This window comes from Nerophis lumbriciformis, linkage group LG05 (assembly GCF_033978685.3).
Source record: "Nerophis lumbriciformis linkage group LG05, RoL_Nlum_v2.1, whole genome shotgun sequence".
NCBI lineage: Eukaryota > Metazoa > Chordata > Actinopteri > Syngnathiformes > Syngnathidae > Nerophis > Nerophis lumbriciformis.
The window spans coordinates 35,277,313-35,299,807 of record NC_084552.2 but is presented as its reverse complement, the minus strand read 5'-3'; the positions used below and the strand labels follow the sequence as shown (position 1 = coordinate 35,299,807).

The following is a 22,495-nucleotide window of genomic DNA, read 5'->3' as shown; positions in this document are numbered from 1 at the left end:
AGGGGCCCCCACGGCCCTCCAGATCATCGCATTCTCTAGAGAGATCCACGGTGGCAGTCAGCTTGCTGACGCTAGCGCAGAGTTCGCACTAGCAGCGAGCTCCATGCTACCGATGGCCCTGCCATGAGACGAGAGAATGCTCTCGAATGACTACATAACACTGCTGTCTCTCCTCTGACAACAGACCCAAGATTGCCAAGGATGTTGGCTCGCATTTCCTCCATCCTCTGATCCATGCTCCTAAAAAGGGCAGAGTCGACAACCCCGGCCAAACACAGCGGAATTCACAGGCGCAATCCACAAAGAAGAAGCCAAATACGACAGGTTAGTAAAAAGCATGATACAGTTGATGGCTGGAGCTAGCAAAAGCACCAACAAAACATAAAAAAAGGTCAAATTTCCAAGGAGCCCCTGCCAAGCATGCCTTGCACCGTTCATTAAAAATATAACTGAAGATCATCCGTATAAATGTGGCATGAGATTCGTAGTGACATCCCTGAGTGGAAGCATGAATACGGTAAAAAAAGATAGGCTCTAACACTGAAACCTGGGGCACGCCGCACAAAAGGGGGACATGCCATGACTTATGAGGGGCCAACAGCCACAGAGAGAGATCTCTTTGCCAAATATGATTTAAACCACTGGAGGGATGTCCCTGAAAAGCCTACCCAGTCCCTCAGCCGGTTTACAAGGATTTGGTGATCAACAGTGTCAAAGGCTGCGCTCAGATCGAACAGAACCAGTGTTGTACATCTACCAGCATCTGAGGCAATGATTATATCATTGGACACCCAAAGAACAGCTGATTCTGCGGAATGTAACTGACAATGACCGGACTGAAATGTATCTAAGATATTGTGTTGGTTTGAAGCTAAGACGAATTGGTTTGCCACAAACTTTTCTAAAGTTTTGGGGAGAAAGTGCAGCTTGGAGATAGTTGCTAAGAACAGAAGGGTCAAAGTTTGGCATTTTAAGAAGAGGCTGAACAACTGCCTGCTTGGAGTGGGATGGAACACAATTGGAAACCAGTGAGCAATTGATTAAGGAGAGCAGGGGTGGACCAATAGTCCACCATTAGCAAAGTTGTGGGCAGAATGTTTCATGGACTAGAAGAGATGGTCATTGTACGCACAAGATCTGCTAAGTCTTGTGAAGGAAACAGGTGAGAAATTATCCAAAAAATGCTGTTGATGGTGAGGAGTAGGAAGGGAAAAGATGGACAGTGGTATATTATTGGCCTTGAAACTGGCAACTTGTTTACAAAAAACATCAACAAATTACCACAGTCCTTATCAGAAGACACAGATGGAACTGGTGGTTGTACACCAGTAATGTAGTTTATGGTGTCAAAAATGACCCTTGGATTTTTTTGATTGGGGGTAATGAATAATATTTGCAAAATAACAGGCTCTGGCCAACTTGTAAGCTGAAAACAAGACGTTGCGTCATTCTATAACAGCATTAATCCTGATCAGTTATTGACTTGCAGCCTTTATTACCAAGTTTGACTTGAGGCCAGGTGAGAAATACACTCTGCTCACACTGCAGGGATTATAGAGCTAGCCCATTATACACATAAAAGTTTCTCAGACTTACTTTTTCCTTCTGCCCTGCATAAATCTGGGGATAAATCTGAGCTGGACACTTCACAGCAGAGAAGTATTTTTTTGTGTGTGTTTAATTTCATCATCACCCCTGAATGACAAGTATCGTTACGGATAAAATTATCTCGGTAATTATCCTGCCCGGAAAGATTTATATCCCTTTGTGAGGCCTGAAAGGAAAGGCATGGGATATCGAACGGTGGTTCCATGCAACTCTGCAGAGGGGAGAGAAACTGCTTTGTTAAAATAGCGCCATAATGAGGCACTGCTGCCCCTCCTGCTGTGCGATATCCTGGATCACCCAGAGTGCATTGCTTTTAGACTGACTTAGGTGAGGAAAGGAGCTTGGCGACACCCCAAACCATCAGTGTGACATTCTTTCCGCAATATATGCTAACGACAGTAGTCTGTTTTTCGCCTTGAACTCTTTTTGTCTTTCAGACGAGATGATCTGTAACTGTAATAATCTGTAACAATAATAACTATCAATAACACTTCAAGTGTGCAGCATTCTTCAACATGTGCTTTAAAGAGAGTAAATGGGACAATGAAAAAGAAGGATTACCTCCAAATTCTTCAGGACAACCTAAAATCATCAGGTTGGGTCTTGGGCACAGTTGGGTGTTCCAACAGGACAGTGACCCCAAACCCACGTCAAAAGTAGTAAAGGAATGGCTAAATCAGGCTAGAATTAAGGTTTCAGAATGGCCTTCCCAAAGTCCTGACTTAAAATGTGGGGACAATGCTGAAGAAACAAGTCCATGTCAGAAAACCAACACATTTAGCTGAACTGCACCAATTTTGTCAAGAGAAGTGGTCAAAAATTCAACCAGAAGCTTGCCAGAAGCTTGTGGATGGTTACCAAAAGCGTCTTATGGCAGTGAAACTTGCCAAGAGACATGTAACCAAATATTAACATTGCTGTATGTATACTTTTGACCCAGCAGATGTGGTCACATTTTCAGTAGACCCATAATAAATTCATAAAAGAACCAAACTTCATGACCAACAAGTATGTGCTCCAATCACTCTATCACAAAAATATAAGAGTTGTAGATATTATTGGAAACTCAAGACAGCCATGACATTATGTTCTTTACAAGTGTATGTAAACTTTTGACCACGACTGTATGCAATGTGTCTTCAATGTGCGCTAATCCGACCAGAACGTCTTCAAAAAGCGTAAAGCGTCATAATTATTTGCCAAAATAGACGATTTAAAAATATGTAGTTGACAGCCGAGCAGTATAGAGGTGAAAATGATACGTTTTGCGTGACAGCTGAAAGTTCCACCACTTTTCTCTCCGACTGCTCGCCGCAGACACGCTCTTCAAACAGACATCGAAGTAAATTATCCTGTAAAACTGCGAAAGCCAAAATACTTGTCCTCTTCCTTCTTAATTTTCCCCTTGCAATAATTCGGTTAAGAAAATGCTAACTTTGATTGCACAAAATCCTTGATATTGTCACAATTGCGCCAGTACTGAGGCTGACTAAATTTGAAGCCATTCTTACTTCCGTAAACACTGCAGTCGTGTCTTAATATGGGTCACATTGCATTCACACTAGAAATTGCATTTTTTTTGTAATGTAAATGGCCAATAAACAAATCTAATTTGTCCAAAAAATCTGAATCGGACATCCGATCCTGCAGTGTGAACATAGCCTATATATTGACGTGTTTTCATCATTATCACAAACCAGTGGGAAACGACAATACTGTCATGTTACAAAGCATCAAAAGATGCCCACTGCGACTCCCTGTTCAGTGCAAAGTACGCTTCAAAATAAAAGCATGGCAATATTAACCTGGATTTTTTTGTACCACAGCAACTAACTACTTTTGTAAAACACTAATTTCATTGTCACTGCAGTCAGGACATGCGACAAAATTACGGCAGTAGCTCTGATAGAAAAGAGTGTAAAATATTATGTGATGAATAATAATCTATATAAAATAAGCACAAATGGATGAAAACAATGTCAACAAACTGTGTCATAGGTTACTTAAAGTTTGCTTACAGAAATGAGTAAATGTTTTTGTTTGTTTATTTATTTAGGATAACAAAGGTATTTACATTCCAATTACAGTACAATGAGACATCAAAGTGTATATCCTTTTAAATGATTACTTGCATTATTATTATTATTACAAGCGGTAGAAAATGGATGGATGGATGGATTATTATTTTATATTATAAGTAAATTACATTATAAACACTGTATAGTTTTTATCGGTTATTTCTTCAGTTTAAGACCATGATGTAGACAAAAGCTCTGAGTCCTTCTGCATAAAGCCAAATCGTTTTTTAAAAGTAAATGAATGCATATTGTTCTAATGTGTGGTGACTTGAGACAAGACTATGTTGATTGACAGTCTGTAAGTAACATGTTTTCCTTCAGTCATTATTTTTTGCAGTTTCATGCATTTGTATGTATAAAATATAAAAATCGCAAATCGAATCGCAATTTCGGAGGGAAAATTCGCAATTAGTTGGTTTTTTTCAAATTCAGCTGGTACGTGGGGCTAAGTTTATGTGCTTAAAGCTATAAGAGGGCGGGATATAATACTTACAACTAGAGATGTCCGATAAATGCTTTAAAATGTAATATTGGAAAATATCGGTATCGGTTTCAAAAAGTAAAATTAATGACTTTTTAAAACGCCGCTGTACGGAGCGGTAAGTACAGAGCAGTTGCGTCTCCCAGTCAGCAGCCTCTCCCCTCTCCCCTCTCCCACACACAACACAGGAGTTGCAGCACGACTGCAGCATGAGAGGTTTACTGGTGACGCTTGATGACCTCATCAAACCGCCACGAGCGGAGCATAACAACACCAAGAGTGTGTTGTTGCCGGTGCTGTAGCCGTGGCTAACAAGCAAGCTCGCTCGGTGACTGACTAACGACACCATGTCTATGGTTTGGGATTATTTTAAAGTGTCTCTGACGGATAAAAAACTGGCAATTTGCAATGACTGCAAAAAGTTGGTTATGCGAGGAGGAACCAAGACGTCTTCCTTTAATTCGAGCAATTTGATCTCCCACCTCTTCAAGAATCATAAGTAGATACACGATGAATACAAGCGGAAGATGGATGAAAAGCAAACACCGAAAAAAAGTAGTACCACACAGTCTTGCACTAAATGAGGACTATGTTATTGTTTACTTTATTACTCTAGTATACTCTGGACTGAAGCTGTGTGCCTTCATTGTTTTTGTAGCTGTTGTTTTGAGGCATGTTTAAAAAAATAACGCACTTTGTGAAAGTCTAAGTATAGTATTTCCTATAGTTGTAGTAGGTATCAGGATTATCTCAGGGAGAGCATGTCCCAAATTCCAAGCTGCTGTTTTGAGGCATGTTAAAACAAATAATGCACTTTGTGACTTCAATAATAAATATGGCAGTGCCATGTTGGCACTTTTTTCCATAACTTGAGTTGATTTATTTTGGAAAACCTTGTTACATTGTTTAATGCATCCAGCGGGGCATCACAACAGAATTAGGCATAATAATGTGTTAATTCCACGACTGTATATATTGCTATTGGTTGATATCGGAATCGGTAATTAAGAGTTGGACAATATCGGAGTATCGGATATCGGCAAAAAAGCCATTATCGGACATCTCTACTTACAACACTTTTGAAAGTTAGCGCAAACAGTCCCTTTTTTAACAGCTACAAGTCTTTTTGCAGTTGCGGTCAAAATATCCCATTTGTAGTTCAAACACCAACACAAGGATATTTCGGAACTAAACAATTTCGACCTGACTATATCCTGCGAGTGTCAATCAGATACTGATTCTTTGGTATTGATACTGTCAGTGATTGATCTGGCCACCCCTAGTGCCAGCCTCTTTTCCCAGAATTCAGCACATACTTTAAGCTGAAAGACAAAGGACCACCCATCTGTGTTCAATAAGAGCCATACTGTCCGCTGGTTGGGTATTTAATTGGCAACGTTGTCTTAACTTTCGAGTTCTCAATTCATGTCCAGACCTCGCGGCTTTTACGACTGTTCTGTATGTTCCGACAGCCTTTAACAGCCAGTGACAGGGCTTTTATATGCTGCCAGATGTGCTAACTAGTTTGATCACCCACCTCAACAATGGCTTGCTAAAAAGGTGAACATAATGAGGGTTCTGGGCCACATTCAGTAGTGAGTAAAAAGACAAAGCCTGAAGGCCCGGCGCCTAATGAGCAGCTGTGTGACTCTCATTAAGAGCGGAGTGCAACTGCTGATCCTTAATGAGCTTCTTCATTAAGATACATTTGGAGGGGAAAGTTGTGTCGGTTTAGTACCGCGAGCACTGGGGCAGCTTACCACCAACGGGTAAAGTCATTATGGGTACACTCACTCACTGCGTGTGTGTTACAGCACTCGTTAATGACGCCGCTGTCAATCATGAATGACAGAAAATATTTTTAAGTGTTAAAAAAAAAATAGTGCTACAGTCTGTGTCAAACATATGGCCCGTGGGCTGCATCAGGCCCGCAAACATGTTTTATCCGGCCCGCAAGATGAGTTTGCAAAGTATAAAAATAAAAAGCTGACCTTTTTCAATAACACAAACGGCTGTTCCAAATGTGTCCACTGGATGTTGCAATAGTAATTCTTTGAATTCCCTGACTTCAGAGGGGGCGTAGCTATATGCCGTGTGTCAACACTTCCGTATTTGTATACTATGTACTTACGTTGCTTTTTAATGATAGTATACAAAATGTGGATTGTTAAGTTCATACTTTGGTTGTCAAAGATGTTGGTAATGTAACCTGTTACATTTATACCCAAATAAATGCTTTCGATAAGTAATACCAGAGACTATAAACATGGGACCCATTACCTCCCTGCTTGGCACTCAGCATCAAGGGTTGGAATTGGGGTTTAAAACACCAAAATAATTCCTGAGCGCGGCCACCGCTGCTGCTCAATGCTCCCCTCAACTCCCAGGGGTGGAACAAGGGGATGGGTCAAATGCAGAAGAGTAATTTCACCACACCTAGTGTGTGTGTGACTATCAGTGGTACTTTAACTTTAACTTGTAGTGGTAGGACAGGAACTACACACACAGCCTGTACCTACCATTGACTGCTTGAAGAGTGAGTGAGACTCCAGCCAACAGATTACAGATAGTGTGCAAGAAAACAGAAGTGACTTTGAGTTCAAGTGGTCCTAAAACAGAACCCTGTGGTACGCCTACAGTAATTTTGTGGATTTCTGCCACCACAGACTTTGTTGATTATCACAATTAAACCCCCCCAAATATTTACTGTTTGATAAAAAATAATTAATCATTAATCGACAAATGAAACACTCATAAAAGTTTTGACGCTTTGGTCATATAATCGTTGCGTATTAGGTGAGTTAAACATGAAGCAAGGAATATTTTGTTTAAATTCAATATCAGCTAATTTTTCCTTTCTTTTTTTGTTTTGTATATTGTTAATTTTAGGGTCATTAATGTATGTTGGTTTGTGTTTAAAGTGAAGTTACATTACAATAAACAAAGGAATATATATTTTGTAGGGCCTGCACCAAATGATTGTTTCTTGAATCGAGTAATCTATCCATTATTTTTTTGATTGAACTGTTATTAGTGTAGCAGTACAACAACATTTACTTTAATTTTTTTTTAAATAAACCAACATTATCCTTGAATGGAGAAACTTTAAATGCATGTTGTTCAGTAGGAGATACAAAAGTGAATTACTCAAAGAGCCATTTTATTTCTTCCACCATCTTGGATAATGGCACCTGTTTCCTTTTTAAGTGCCCGTGCATTGCATTGTTTTTTATGACTCTACCTTTTTTCCATTCTAAGGGCTCGTTTTCTATGGTTGCATCTAGGAGTGTTTTGATCAGGGTTTTATGCTACTAATCATCCATAAGTAAGTTCAGCCGAGACTATCACACCATTACACCAAACTGTCAATGGTTTGATTTATTTATGCTCTGAAAAAGGAACCATAATATAGCCTTAGTTTTTTGGGAAGTGAATTAGTTGTGGTTCATACTAAAATGTTAATATTTTAGACAAAATCTGCAGGTGAAAAAAATGTGTTGTACAACATGTGAGATTATTAACTACAGTTAGTTCAAACCTTCTTGACTTTTAAGAGAAAGTCTTATTTCATATTCAAACAAGTAATTACATTTGACTGATTGTATGAATCACACAGTTTGCACAAATATTGTATCAAGCAATCTTCTTGACATCATTAGCCATTATTAAGCTGTCCGCCAATCCAGTTAGATATGATTCCTCTATTTTGATGTTGCCAGCCTATCATCAGTACAGTCTTATCTGAGCCTTCCTGTTTGGCTGCTAATCTGATTTCTTATTTTCTGGCTGCCCTTGGGCCAGCAGTGTGTGAACGGGGTCAAATGAAACCCAATTGGACAAGTTAATCACACAATATTTATGGTTTAACCCACAGGTTGCAGTGAAAACGCCCACACTTATCAATTCGATCAGGGAGGGTCACCTTCCAAATCCTGATTATATGCTGCTAAATTTACTGCCCCCCAACCCCACCGTCGCCCTCCCCCAACGCCCATGTACCTATGCAGTTGCAGAATTCCGCTTTCATTGATTGGCGGCTACATCTGACAGTTCTGAAAATAATGTGGACACCGGTTGTAATCAATAAAAAAATGTATGTGCCTAGAACCTAGGAGGCATTCTGTAATGAAATCAATAGCTTTGCTTGGCTTCTGGTATTAAGATCATTGGCCCGGCTGTTATTTAGTCATTGTTGTCCTACACCGGCGGCATAACCTGGCGACCGTAAGAAATCAATGGGAACGCAGTGCAGCTAGCATCCCAATTACTGGCAGGGCTGGCAAGGAATCAATGCAGCTTTTAGCCATTACCACTCCTTGTGGGAAATCACAGGACGTTAGTTTTCTTGGGGAATCTGCTACACAAAGTCTTGGCAGCTGAGATTTAAAATCCATGGGAGCCGTTTGAAGCTAAAACAAAAAGAAATACAGCAAGAATATTTCGCTGCCAACTGTTGTGATGGGCGACTCATTGATCAGTGGAAGAAACAAGAATACTTGGCGGAAAACGCTTGTTTGCTTTAGTCATTGTTTTATCGGCACAGTGGAACCCGCTTAGGTCGATCATCTGTACATGTTGTGTTCCACCGTGTCCTTCTTTATATTGAAAAGTGCCTGCTTAAAGGGGGAACTGCACTTTTTTTGGAAATTTGCCTATCATTCACAATCATGAAAGACAGATGGAATTTTTTTGTAAGCATTCAAACTAAAAAGTCTGCTTACAGCGGAGCCAATGGGAGGTCCTCTATTCCGCCTACAAAGCCCAATTAAAAAAACATTCAAAAAGCGGCAACAATACTCCATTTAAATTTTGTGACTTGAATATTAAACAAGTATTAGTGATATTGTTATTATAAGCGCTAACGCAGACAGACCATTTATAGCAGCGCTGTGATCACGAGCCTGTGTATAATTTTGACACGATCTGGCGAGGTGTTTCCTTGCTTCCTCGCTCCTTGTAAGTTTAGTGTATATCAGGGGTAGGGAACCTTTGGCTCTAGAGCCAGATGTGGCTCTTTTGATGACTGCATCTGGCTCTCAGATAAATCTTAGCTGACATTGCTTAACACGATAAGTAATGAATAATTCAGCTGGTAATCACAGTGTTAAAAATTATGTTCAAAATATAAAACATTCTCATGCATTTTAATCCATCCATCCGTTTTCTACCGCACCTGTTCAAGAAGTCGCATTAATGGTAAGAAGTATTTTATTTATTATTGGTTAGCTTCAGAATAACAATGTTATTAAAAAGAACAAGAGACTTATTCTTCTCAAAAAATGTTGGTCTTACTTAAAAATGCACGCATCTAGTTGTATTCAGTGTTAAAAAATATTATATGGCTCTCACGGAAATACATTTTAAAATATTTGGCTTTCATGGCTCTCTCAGCCAAAAAGGTTCCCGACCCCTGGTGTATATCATAAATCATGCATCTCACCTGGACAGAAGACGTTTGAGTAGGTATTCCGACAAATTGGTACATTTTAACAGCCATCGATGACCCGAAACTGGCAAAAACGACACAAAAAGACACTTGGTCCACCCCCCCTTTTCTTCGTGAGGAGTATGGTCATTCTTCACCTAAATGGGAATATATGAACATTACATGCAGTCAAAAAGTCAAACGTTGTGATGCGTTTTTTAAATTAATGCTCCGCGTATAAATAAAACGAGTGAAATACATACATGTTAAATGTTATTATAAATGTGCCCATTACTACATTATATATATACTTACAGCGTGTATATACAATATTTATGGAGGTGTTTGGATGTTTTTTAAGGACTTTAGGCAGTATAGAGCGGCTCTTATAGGCTCCATTGTAAGCAGACTTTTGATCGCATTTATTTAATATTTTTAATGCAAAGAAAGAAAGAAACAAATTAACATCCATCGTCATGTCTCTCATAATGATTGTGGATGATAGGCAAAATTAAAAAAAAAAGTTCAGTACCCCTTTAAATCAACACAAGGAACCTCCACTTGAAGGAATCCATACAGTGATGCAGATCATCTCCAAAATGTATATTGGTGTTCCTTATCCCATTTCGGGCATTTCCTGAAAGTTAGATGAAAATCCGCCCATAATTCTCTGAGTTATTTATAGCGGAATGAAAGAAATGAAGTGAAGCCTCTTGTTTATCATCCCCTTTTTTTGTCTGTGCAGGTGAAGGCGTGGTCGTTAGTATTCCCACACACGCTCATAATGTAAGGTAACGTAGTAGGAATGATGCTGATCTTTATCCCATTTCGGACATTTCCTGAAAGTTTGATAAAAATCTGCCCATACCTTTTTGAGCTATCTACAGCGGACTGAAAGTGAACACTCTGGTCAGTCATCCATCTTTTTTACTGTGGGGCCGCGAGCAAACAAACACAGAGAAACATGAATATAAGGTGGAAATTATCCAGATCAGCTACAAAATTTAAACTTCTGTTTCTTATCCCATTACAGAGAGGAGCAACGTTAATATATTTTCAATATTCAGTGTTTTATTAATCATTAGTAATATTGTAAATCCCACATTATGTATTTTCATGTACATTTTGAATGCCTCGATTATAAAAGATGTCGAACAAGGAAAAACAAAAAAGTGATGTCATCCTTTTTGTCAGTTTAATGACATGCAACTAGTGCGCTGCAAAAACTAAAGTCCAATTTTTAGCAACTCTTTCTTGTTTTTTTTTTTTTCTAAAAAAAGTTTTATCTTGCAATTTTACACAGAAAAGAAAATATACTTACACAGAAAGCATAGCTCGCCTAATTTTTAAAAGGATATTTTCTGCCAGAAATGTTTAATTTTAATTAATTCCTCAACAACAAATGTGTCTTAAAGTGCCAGCAGAGTGGAAAAACAAATTGACTTTATATACTTAATTGTGTTTCATTGTATCCATCAAACCGTATCTAATTGTATTTACAATCAGCAAAGTTGGTGAAAATACCGTCTACACATCACCGCTCCGAAAGTCTTCAGCATTTTTTGTAAGGTATGCAAGTTAGGTTAATGGAGACTATAAATTGTATCAAAATGACGGGCTGCAGATGTCTATTTTTTTAGATTGATCTCTCCTCTTTACATAGTGTACATAGGACTAATTGTACTTATGCTTAAAACAAGCATAATATGAGAACAAATTATAATTGTGCGAGCACATATTTCTTATCAATGAAGAAGAATACACAATTTAGAAAATGTAATAAGATTTTGTTTAAATCTAGCCTCAAAAAAGTACATTTGATCTTAATTTAGGAGGCTAATAGTTAAAGGTGCCATATGTAGTAATGTGGCCAGAAATGGTACTGCAATCACGGTCAAAATTCTGTAGTCCCCTCCCACTCTCCATGACTGAGGTTGCCAGATACGCAGCCGAATCCGGTGCTTCGCTCCTAAGCATTCGTTGTAAGAACATACTAGCTTTGTTAGACAAGGTCATAGACTGTATTGAGCAATATAATTTACATACGAAATGTCCATTTCCATTTATTGCAAGTCATAAGAATACGTAAATGCCTTACTTACCTATCAAGGAGGAAATTAGCAAGTTTGGCGTCAGATGAAAAAATCTTCTCCGCCTTCAATCGTCTCCATCTTTCAAAGACATCCCCGATACAAATCCTTGTTTTGTTCCTGGCTTTGTCATGAATAAGTTGAGAATCCTAACAACGCCTTTTAGATTTTCTAAGGTCTGACATGTTTAGTAACTTTACCAGTGGCAGGATCTCGACGAAGAGGGCGGTGCGTAACTGGCAACTTGGATGTGACACACTCACTGACTTTTAAATTGGTCAAATGGTGGAGGGTGGGGCATCGAAATTAAAACACTAACACTATTTCGGGGCTGTAAATCTATATAAAGGTATTCCAAAAGAACATGATTTATTAATGCTTTTTGACATATCAGGGCCATTTAATGATGACTTGACATGAAATTATTACATATGGCACCTTTAAGAAAATGTGGCTTAATCTTACCTACTCAGTGGCCAAGTGGTTAGAGTGTCCGCCCTGAGATCGGTAGGTTGTGAGTTCAAACCCCGGCCGAGTCATAGCAAAGACTATAAAAATGGGACCCATTACCTCCCTGCTTGGCACTCAGCATCAAGGGTTGGAATTGGGGGTTGAATCACCAAAAAATTATTCCCGGGCGCAGCCACCGCTGCTGCTCACTGCTCCCCTCACCTCCCAAGGGGTGATCAAGGGTGATGGGTCAAATGCAGAGAATCATTTCGCCACACCTCGTGTGTGTGTGACAATCATTGGTACTTTAACTTTAACTTTTTAATAAGGACTTTTTTCTTAAACTTAAACCTGATTTATTATTTTAGAATTTATTATATTCCTAAAGTCACGAGAAAAGTATTCTGGTTTTTAAAATTGGAACCAAGAACATTTTGCTTACCTCTTTAGCAGATTTTATCTTTATTTTGCTTCGGAAAAAAAGTTTGAGATCATTTGGGCTTGTTTCGAGTATGGCTGCTTTTGCAGTGGTGTGTACTTTTTTTAATCTGTATTCTTTTATCTGTATTCTTCTGCCATGTGCTTGTAACGACAGTGGATTCTTGCAAATAATAATAGTAAATGAATAAAATAACGGGCACAGGCATAAAAAGCCCTTAAAGGCCTACTGAAATGCGATTTTCTTATTTTTAGCAGTTCCATTCTATGTGTCATACTTGATCATTTCGCGATATTGCCATATTTTTGCTGAAAGGATTTAGTAGAGAACATCGACGATAAAGTTCGCAACTTTTGGTCGCTGATAAAAAAGCCTTGCCTGTACCGGAAGTAGCAGACGAGTAGCGTGACGTCACAGGTTGTGGAGCTCCTCACATCTGCACATTGTTTACAATCATGGCCACCAGCAGCGAGAGCGATTCGGACCGAGAAAGCGACGATTTCCCCATTAATTTGAGCGAGGATGAAAGATTCGTGGATGAGGAAAGTGAGAGTGAAGGACTAGAGGGCAGTGGGAGCGATTCAGATAGGAAAATGCTGTGAGAGGCGGGTGGGACCTGATATTCAGCTGGGAATGACTAAAACAGTAAATAAACACAAGACATATATATACTCTATTAGCCACAACACAACCAGGCTTATATTTAATATGCCACAAATTAATACCGCATAACAAACACCTCCCCCCTCCCCGCCAATACAACTCAAACACCTGCACAACACACTCAATCCCACAGCCCAAAGTACCGTTTACCTCCCCAAAGTTCATACAGCACATATATTTCCCCAAAGTCCCCAAATTTACGTACGTGACATGCACATAGCGGCACGCACGTACGGGCAAGCGATCAAATGTTTGGAAGCCGCAGCTGCATGCGTACTCACGGTACCGTGTCTGCGTATCCAACTCAATGTCCTTCCGGTAAGAGTTTCTGTTGTCCCAGTTCTCCACAGGCCAATGGTAAAGGTTGACTGTCATCTTTCGGGAATGTAAACAATGAAACACCGGCTGTGTTTGTGTTGCTGCAGTCGGCCGCAATACACCGCTTCCCACCTACAGCTTTCTTCTTTGCTGTCTCCATTGTTCATTGAACAAATTGCAAAAGATTCACCAACACAGATGTCCAGAATACTGTGGAATTTTGCGATGAAAACAGACGACTTAATAGCTGGCCACCATGCTGTCCCAAAATGTCCTCCACAATCCGTGACGTCACGCGCTGACGTCATCATACTGAGACGTTTTCAGCAGGATATTTCGTGCGAAATTTAAAATTGCACTTTAGTAAGCTAACCCGGCCGTATTGGCATGTGTTGCAATGTTAAGATTTCATCATTGATATATAAACTATCAGACTGCGTGGTCGGTAGTAGTGGGTTTCAGTAGGCCCTTAAAATGCCCAATGTCAGCAAACATTTTAAATTCAGTTTCACACATAAAGAAACAATCACATGCATTCAGTCCAAAACGTGCAGTTACACAAGACGTCCTGTCAAAGCTTCTTCCTGCTGGAACATTTTTGCATGAGTTGGCTTGGGAGGAAGCGCCTTCTGCTGCAGCACTCTTCGTTTTGTCCCAGCAGATAGCGCCATCAAACCACTTTCTACCGAAGTTATGAAAAAAAAAGGCAATTTAAAGTGGTGATAAAATGCTGAACCGCTAATAAGCAGGAATCTATACAGTAGTTTTCTTTTTGTGCAGTCCTAGTAGTTTATGTAAGTGTGTTGAATGGGCTGTGCTTGTGTACACTGTGCAATGCCAGTAAGAAGGACTTTAATGCACAAACGCAGCAGTGAGCAGCCTCCTTTGTTCAAAGCAAAGAGCAGAGGGGAAAACTGATGGCTTGCGCATCACCTGCAATTAGTGTCATGCGTCTACATGTATCAGCGTGTCAAAACCATGGAAACATTGCCTTAGGCCATGTAGGCAAACGAGCAACATTCTGTTTGTGTTTGGCAGCTAATGCTCGTGCACAACAGTCCCAAGAACAGTCAGCGACTCCTGTCCCGACAAGACTCGCTGGCGTGTGACAGCGCGACGAGGCTGGCAGGTGTTTTGCAGGCGCGTTGCAAAGCGCCCCACGCTGGCAAGGCACGGCTCTTTGTTCAAGCGCGCGGTGTTTCAAGCACCTGGCGCCCCAAACATGACGACATGACACGGTTTTGATGAAAAGAGAAATGACAGGAGTTTGAGACCGAAGTGATTATGATTCAGGTCTAGCCGTCGTCGGGGAAACGCACGCGCCGACTTGAGGTTTGATGGGAAGATGAAGAGGAGAGTGCTAACGCTAAATGCACAAGTCCAATCTGACGAGGATTGTTTTTACTGACACTTTGCAAGTTTGTTTTGCCTGCAGGACCCAAATTGCCACAACAATTGCTATTTGACTTGCAAGGTGGGGGCCTGGCAATGACTCCATACCGGTCCCCTGAGGTCATTTTTGTAGCATATTCCTAAAATCACTGGAATGTTCCTTAGGAAGAGGAACTTGGACCACTGTCAAAACATTAGCAGATCCTTGCATTGACATTTTGGGGTCCAAACTTGTGATTTACATAACTGAGGCGTTCCTCAAGGCACCCCTCTTTATCCACTCCTTTTTGGCTGTTATATTCCTAATGTGATTTATGTAATCAGGGCGTTGCAGTACCTGGTTTACTTCACATGCAGTCAATAGTCATTTGTTTAACTTTATTAATTATACTAGTGGTGCTCCTCAAGGTTCCATTTTGGGTCCTCTCTTTTTCATCATTTGAGCTATTCAACAGGTAACGAGTTCTTAAGCTTGAAAATGCGTAATTTCGGCCTCCAAATTTGTAGAATATGCTTAAAAAAATAGCCTCCAAAAATCAGCAAACCGGCCAAATACAAACCCCGTTTCCATATGAGTTGGGAAATTGTGTTAGATGTAAATATAAACGGAATACAATGATTTGCAAATCCTTTTCAACCCATATTCAATTGAATGCACTACAAAGACAAGATTTTTGATGTTCAAACTCATAAACTTTATTTATTTTTTTTGCAAACAATAATTAACTTAGAATTTCATGGCTGCAACACATGCCAAAGTAGTTGGGAAAGGGCATGTTCACCACTGTGTTACATGGCCTTTCCTTTTAACAACAGTCAGTAAACGTTTGGGAACTGAGGAGACACATTTTTTAAGCTTCTCAGGTGGAATTCTTTCCCATTCTTGCTTGATGTACAGCTTAAGTTGTTCAACAGTCCGGGGGTCTCCGTTGTGGTATTTTAGGCTTCATAATGCGCCACACATTTTCAATGAGAGACAGGTCTGGACTACAGGCAGGCCGGTCTAGTACCCGCACTCTTTTACTATGAAGCCACGTTGATGTAACACGTGGCTTGGCATTGTCTTGCTGAAATAAGCAGGGGCGTCCATGGTAACGTTACTTGGATGGCAACATATGTTGCTCCAAAACCTGTATGTACCTTTCAGCATTAATGGCGCCTTCACAGATGTGTAAGTTACCCATGTCTTGGGCACTAATACACCCCCATACCATCACAGATGCTGGCTTTTCAACTTTGCGCCGATAACAATCCGGATGGTTCTTTTCCTCTTTGGTCCGGAGGACCCGACGTCCACAGTTTCCAAAAACAATTTGAAATGTGGACTCGTCAGACCACAGAACACTTTTCCACTTTGCATCAGTCCATCTTAGATGAGCTCAGGCCCAGCAAAGCCGATGGCATTTCTGGGTGTTGTTGATAAACGGTTTTCGCCTTGCATAGGAGAGTTTTAACTTGCACTTACAGATGTAGCGACCAACTGTAGTTACTGACAGTGGGTTTCTGAAGTGTTCCTGAGCCCATGTGGTGATATCCTTTACACACTGATGTCGCTTGTTGATGCAGTACAGCCTGAGGGATCGAAGGTCACAGGCTTAGCTGCTTACGTGCAGTGATTTCTCCAGATTCTCTGAACCCTTTGATGATATTACGGACCGTAGATGGTGAAATCCCTAAATTCCTTGCAATAGCTGGTTGAGAAAGGTTTTTCTTAAACTGTTCAACAATTTGCTCACGCATTTGTTGACAAAGTGGTGACCCTCGCCCCATCCTTGTTTGTGAATGAATCATGGCACCCACCTGTTCCCAGTTTGCCTGTTCACCTGTGGGATGTTCCAAGCATTCCTCAACTTTATCAGTATTTATTGCCACCTTTCCCAACTTCTTTGTCACGTGTTGCTGGCATCAAATTCTAAAGTTAATGATTATTTGCAAAAAAAAAAAAAAAAAGTTTATCAGTTTGAACATCAAATATGTTGTCTTTGTAGCATATTCAACTGAATATGGGTTGGAAATGATTTGCAAATCATTGTATTCCGTTTATATTTACACCTAACACAATTTCCCAACTCATATGGAAATGGGGTTTGTAGATAAGACATTTCAATTTAGTTTTAATCCAAACATTTTGATCGAGGGACTCTACACTTCCTTCTGAATCTCAGTAAAACTAAAATATTGCTTTTTGGTAACAGTAGAAGGGAAAGTCAAACACAAATACAAATAGACGGAGTAGATATAGAAAGGGTAAAAGAAAACACATTTTGGAGTGTAATATTAGATAATAAAATGAACTGGAAATCTCATGTAAAAAGTATACAACATAAAGTAGGAAGAAACACGTCAATAATGAATAAAGCAACATATGACCTAGACCAAAAACCACTTCATATTCTCTACTGCTCACTAGTGTTACCATATCTGAGTTCATGTGTAGAAATATGGGGAAACAACTACAAACAACTACAAAAAAGATCAATTAGAATAATACAAATTGATACCAATACCAATATGATTCACCTACTCAGTGGCCTAGTGGTTAGAGTGTCCGCCCTGAGATCGGTAGGTTGTGAGTTCAAACCCCGGCCGAGTCATACCAAAGACTATAAAAATGGGACCCATTACCTCCCTGCTTGGCACTCAGCATCAAGGGTTGGAATTGGGGGTTAAATCACCAAAATGATTCCCGGGCGCGGCCACCGCTGCTGCCCACTGCTCCCCTCACCTCCCAGGGGGTGATCAAGGGTGATGGGTCAAATGCAGAGAATAATCTCGCCACACCTAGTGTGTGTGTGACAATCATTGGTACTTTAACTTTTTAACTTTAACTTTATGAGACTGTTCAAACTACAAGTGTTCACAAAGTACACAGAACAATAATTATAATGAACATCTTGAACCCTTTTTTTTCTCTTTTGAGATAAATATTATTTATGTATTTAATATTTGTTTACTTACTATGGTATACTATTTATGTGTTCACTGTTCTGTTACAGAGAACAAGGAAATGGGATAAAATTGCTACGGTATGAAAAGGGGTAGGATTAAATAAACTCCGCTTCTTCCTACTCCTTTTCGGACGTGCTGTAATGAAACAACTGGAAATATGTGATGCGTTACATTGTATCGTATGCATGTTCGAAATAAACTGAAACTGAACTGAACTGAACTTCTTTGGCATTGAAATCATTCCTGATCAAGTCTTAATTTACCGTCTTATCTTATTCTATCTCAGTGCAAGTTTTAACTGGACAATAACTTCCCCATACAAAGCATTTCATGCATGATCTTTGCTTTTGAAAGCACATATCAGAGGAAGGGGTCTAAGCAAGAATGTTGTCCCTCCTCCAGAAGTAGTAGTTGGGTGGTTTTAGGCAACCTAACCAGTTTTGTCCAGTTTCACTACAACTGTCTCCACTGCAGGTAAGCTGATCCCCTTTTTCAGTGTGAATGTCCAGCTGCAGGTTTTGCACTAATTTTCGTCTTTTATATCGTAGCTATTGAAACTTTTGAAGTCATGCCGGCGTCAATGATGCAAGATGAGGTGTTTAGGGCTTTCAGCACTTACGCACTCATTGTTATCCTGAAGATGATGATGATGTCGTTTGTTACAGCATATTACCGCATAACCAGAGGGGTGGGTAACGAGAGTCTATCAACGATTGTTTAAAAACAACAATAAAACAGTAAACATCTCGTCCACATTTAGGCCTTTGCCAATGAGGAAGACGTAGGCCGTAGGTCTGCGGAGGAGAAGAAGAAGAAGATGCTGAGAACCGATCCAGAAGTAGAGCGAGTTCGAAGGTGAGGCATCGACAGAGAAATTATACTTTGGACTAAGATTGTCATGATAGCAGAATTTCAGGAGGCAATACCGATACCTGTCAATATCCATCCATCCATCCATTTTCTACCGCTTGTCCCTCTGGGGGTGGCGGGGGCCTCTCCTGTGAATATCCATGATTCTCAATACTTATTCGATACCAAAATGAAATTGAAAAAAACTGAACCCATGTACTTTTATTTTGACTACTTTATTAAAAATGGTTCTAAACTGTATTAGTATTTAAGATTACTGTGCTTCAATATGTTTTTGCACAACATTTAAATTGCAGTAGCAACTGCCAAATATACATAAAAAAAAAAGAACAGTCATGGTCTGTAGCCTCCCAGTACCTCAAAACCAACAATATTGTGCTTATAAATATGCTCATAAATAACAAAAACAAAACTAAAAAATAAACAACTATTTTACATTAAAAAGCAACAACAGCGGCGTGTAGCCTTCAAATATATTAAATAAATATTGCTCCTAACATTCTTTCAATGTGGTGGTGACATCATCTTGTAATTAGTAATGGAATAGGCTAATAAAAAGTATTTGTGTTTTTATTCGTTATTAATATCGACATTTAATTTTTTCGTCATTACACTGGTCCTAAGCCTTTTTGCTCAAATTTTTTCAATGTTTACTGTTTTTTTGTTTTTTTTATTATTATTTTTCGACAACTATAAAAAAAAGAGCTGCATTGCACAAATAAAAGTTAAAAGTCACACACACTGGGTGTGGTGAAATCTGTCCTTTGCATTTGACCCACCCCTATCTTCACCCCCTGGAAGGTGAGGGGAGCAGTAAGCAGCTCAAATTTTTTCAATGTTTACTGTTTTTTTGTTTTTTTTATTATTATTTTTCGACAACTATAAAAAAAAGAGCTGCATTGCACAAATAAAAGTTAAAAGTCACACACACTGGGTGTGGTGAAATCTGTCCTTTGCATTTGACCCACCCCTATCTTCACCCCCTGGAAGGTGAGGGGAGCAGTAAGCAGCAGTGTGCGCCGCGCTCGGGAATCATTTGGTGATTTAACCCCCAATTCCAACCGTTGATGCAGGGAGGCGATGGGTCCCATTTTTATAGTCTTTGGTATGACTCGGCCGGGGTTTGAACTCACAACATTCCAGTCTCAGGGCAGACACTCTAACCACAAGGCCACTGAGCTGGTCTTCAGTCCACAGCTTTGTTTTACGTACTGTAATTCACCAGAAAGGCAAATGACAGAAGAGTGTCCCTAAGCAGTGTCTTCTTAGAGTTCATGGAAGTGACATTGTTTGGATTGCAAGGTTGTGAAAGTTGCCTGCACGCCTTGCATACTCCCTGGGCTTGTGGTGGCGGATCTCCGCTGTCACTTACGAGACGAATACTTGTCTTTTTTTGACTGCTTGTATTTGATTTCCGACTAAATACACAATTCTCTCTTTCACTTGTGATACGTCCTCTGCTTGCTAAATATAGCAACAAAGTCGCTAAATTGCCAACACAGGTTCATTTTACCACGTCTTATTCTCTGGCAGGTGTGTCACAATGCATACCTCCACAATCCCATAATTCATTTATCAGCGAGGGTTAACCAGAGGCGCCATATCCCTATTTGTGGACCAACAAGAGTCCTGTCTCCTATGAAAGTTTCAGACATTCTGTATATCACAATTTTCTTGACATTTTCTCATAACTTTACTCCGGCTTCCTCCCACCTCCGAAGACATGCACCTGGGGATAGGTTGATTGGCAACACTAAATTGGCCCTAGTGTGTGAATGTGAGTGTGAATGTTGTCTGTCTATCTGTGTTGGCCCTGCGATTGTCACACCGCGGTGAGGGAAGTCGTGTCTTTGTTTTTTCTGTCTTGTGATTTACACGTTTTATTTTGAAAAGCAACTCCTCTTGTCCTTCCTCTTGTCACCAGTCTGACGTCATTCCTGACCCTTGATTGTTTCCACCTGTTTCCCATTACCCTCATGTTCCATATAAGCCCATGCCTCCCCTTGTTCTGTGCCAGATTGTCTCGAGCTTTAGTGCCTGTCTTGCGTCCAAGTTCATGTTCTTGTCCATGCCTTGCCTCGTTCCGCGTCTACGTCCTTGTTTCCAGAAATTCCCACGCTGTAATTTTGAGTTAACTTTTCCTCCTCCCTCAGAGCGACTTTTGTTATCTAGCCTTTTTTTCAACATCAGTGGTGAGTTATAATTTTTTTCCTAATGATCTTTCCTCAAAGTTTTTGAGTGATTTTTTGTTTACATTTATTAGAGTAGTAAGTTTTATAGTCATTATTTTCTTCCTCCTGTTGGAGCGTTTTTTGTTAGTTTTTGATAGCAGATACGGTGCTAATTATAATTGTCTTTATTTTTGTATTTCCTCCTTTTGGAGTGATTTTTTGGTTTTTCCCTTTTGGAACATTTTTTCGCTATCTATTGTTGTGATTCATAGTATTTGAATTTACTCTGCTCTGGAGGCTTAAAGAGTTTTTCAAAATAAAAGCTTTATTTAGAATCCCATCTCTGCATCTGAGTCCCTTCCTTCGTCCAAGCCTGACATTTGTATGGTGACAAAACAAACAAAAGTGCACAAAAAGTCCAACAAAACAAAACCGAACATGACTAAAACAAAACATGATCACACAGACATGACAGCGATGAGGTGGCGACTTGTCCAGGGTGTACACCGCCTTCCGCCCGATTGTAGCTGAGATAGGCTTCGGCACCACCCCACGACCCCAAAAGGGACAAGCGGTAGAAAATGGATGGATGGATTTATTAGATTTTGATGCACCAATTCTGTTTAGAAATGTGTAATTTAATCAGAAAAACTTGTGTTATGCGGTTATTAAAGTATGAAGTTTTAGTTTTGTTTCTTTAGTAGTATTTTTTACTTTGGACACCTTTAGGTTTTGCTACTTTGCAAATGTCAAAAATCAATTTAATTGGTATGCTTTTGTGAACCAGATGTCACCTGAATGACTTGGAGAACGTCGTTCCCTTCGTGCTGGTGGGATTTTTCTACGCTTTGAGCGGACCGGAACTCTCGTCTGCTCTGCTACACTTCCGCGTATTCGCCGGCGCTCGGATCTTCCACACCGTCTCCTACCTCGGCCATCTCCCACAACCCTGCAGGGCTCTGTCTTTCTTCCTGGGCCTTCTGGTCACCCTCTCCATGGCGTACAATGTTCTCAGTAATGTTTTTGCTATCTGATGATGACGGCAGCAGACCAACAAGACCACTCAGCTTAGTGCTTCACTCTCAGGTTAAATTTGCTTTGTTGTTCAAGATTTTGAACATGATTTGTAATAATTATTCATGAAACACAGTTGAAAATACCAAATAAAACACATTTTGTACTGCTTGTTAAAAGAAATGAATACTTTAATCAATATTATGGTTAAGAAAACATATGCAATACCCCAGCTTGTTATAAAGTTGTAAAGATCAAGTTTGTGCTTGATTGGATCCGAACCCATTAAATCCCCTGAGTGACTTAAAGGAAACACAATGTCATGTGACAGTCATGTGACTACCAGGATGTGACTTCCTCCAAATGGCAGTCCGACAGGTAAGCTCGCTTATTTACAACAGCTAACTTTTTGCTATAAAACGTCATTTTAAAGCCATTTAACAATAATGGTTCAATAGGATGTCAAATCTTACAATACCACTGTTCATACTATATTTCTGCAATGAATTCATATCTAAACAAGTTAACAAAATATCGCAATCAGGCT

General features: G+C 39.8%; 1 protein-coding gene across 2 annotated transcripts; it reads left to right on the top strand.

Moving 5' to 3' along the window:
• Positions 1-206: 206 nt before the first annotated feature.
• LOC133605747 (microsomal glutathione S-transferase 1-like) lies at positions 207-22,096 on the top strand. 2 transcript variants are annotated; one of them, XM_061959025.2, is made up of 3 exons: positions 207-324; positions 18,654-18,748; positions 21,722-22,096. In XM_061959025.2, exons 1-3 carry the CDS (start codon positions 235-237, stop codon positions 21,966-21,968), a joined length of 432 nt encoding a protein of 143 aa, XP_061815009.1. In that variant the 5' UTR covers positions 207-234; the 3' UTR covers positions 21,969-22,096. The 2 variants fall into 2 exon arrangements, with proteins under 2 accessions (XP_061815009.1, XP_061815008.1); XM_061959024.2 differs by lacking the exon at positions 207-324 and adding an exon at positions 18,021-18,581.
• Positions 22,097-22,495: the final 399 nt, after the last annotated feature.

Bases quoted from the DNA above. Each gene is read 5' to 3' on its own strand.
- LOC133605747 (XM_061959024.2), top strand. From the start codon at position 18,462: ATGCCGGCGTCAATGATGCAAGATGAGGTGTTTAGGGCTTTCAGCACT. The intron at 18,582-18,653 runs GTGGGTAACGAG...GTCCACATTTAG, and splicing joins ATTACCGCATAACCAGAGGG to GCCTTTGCCAATGAGGAAGA. The intron at 18,749-21,721 runs GTGAGGCATCGA...TTTGTGAACCAG, and splicing joins GAAGTAGAGCGAGTTCGAAG to ATGTCACCTGAATGACTTGG.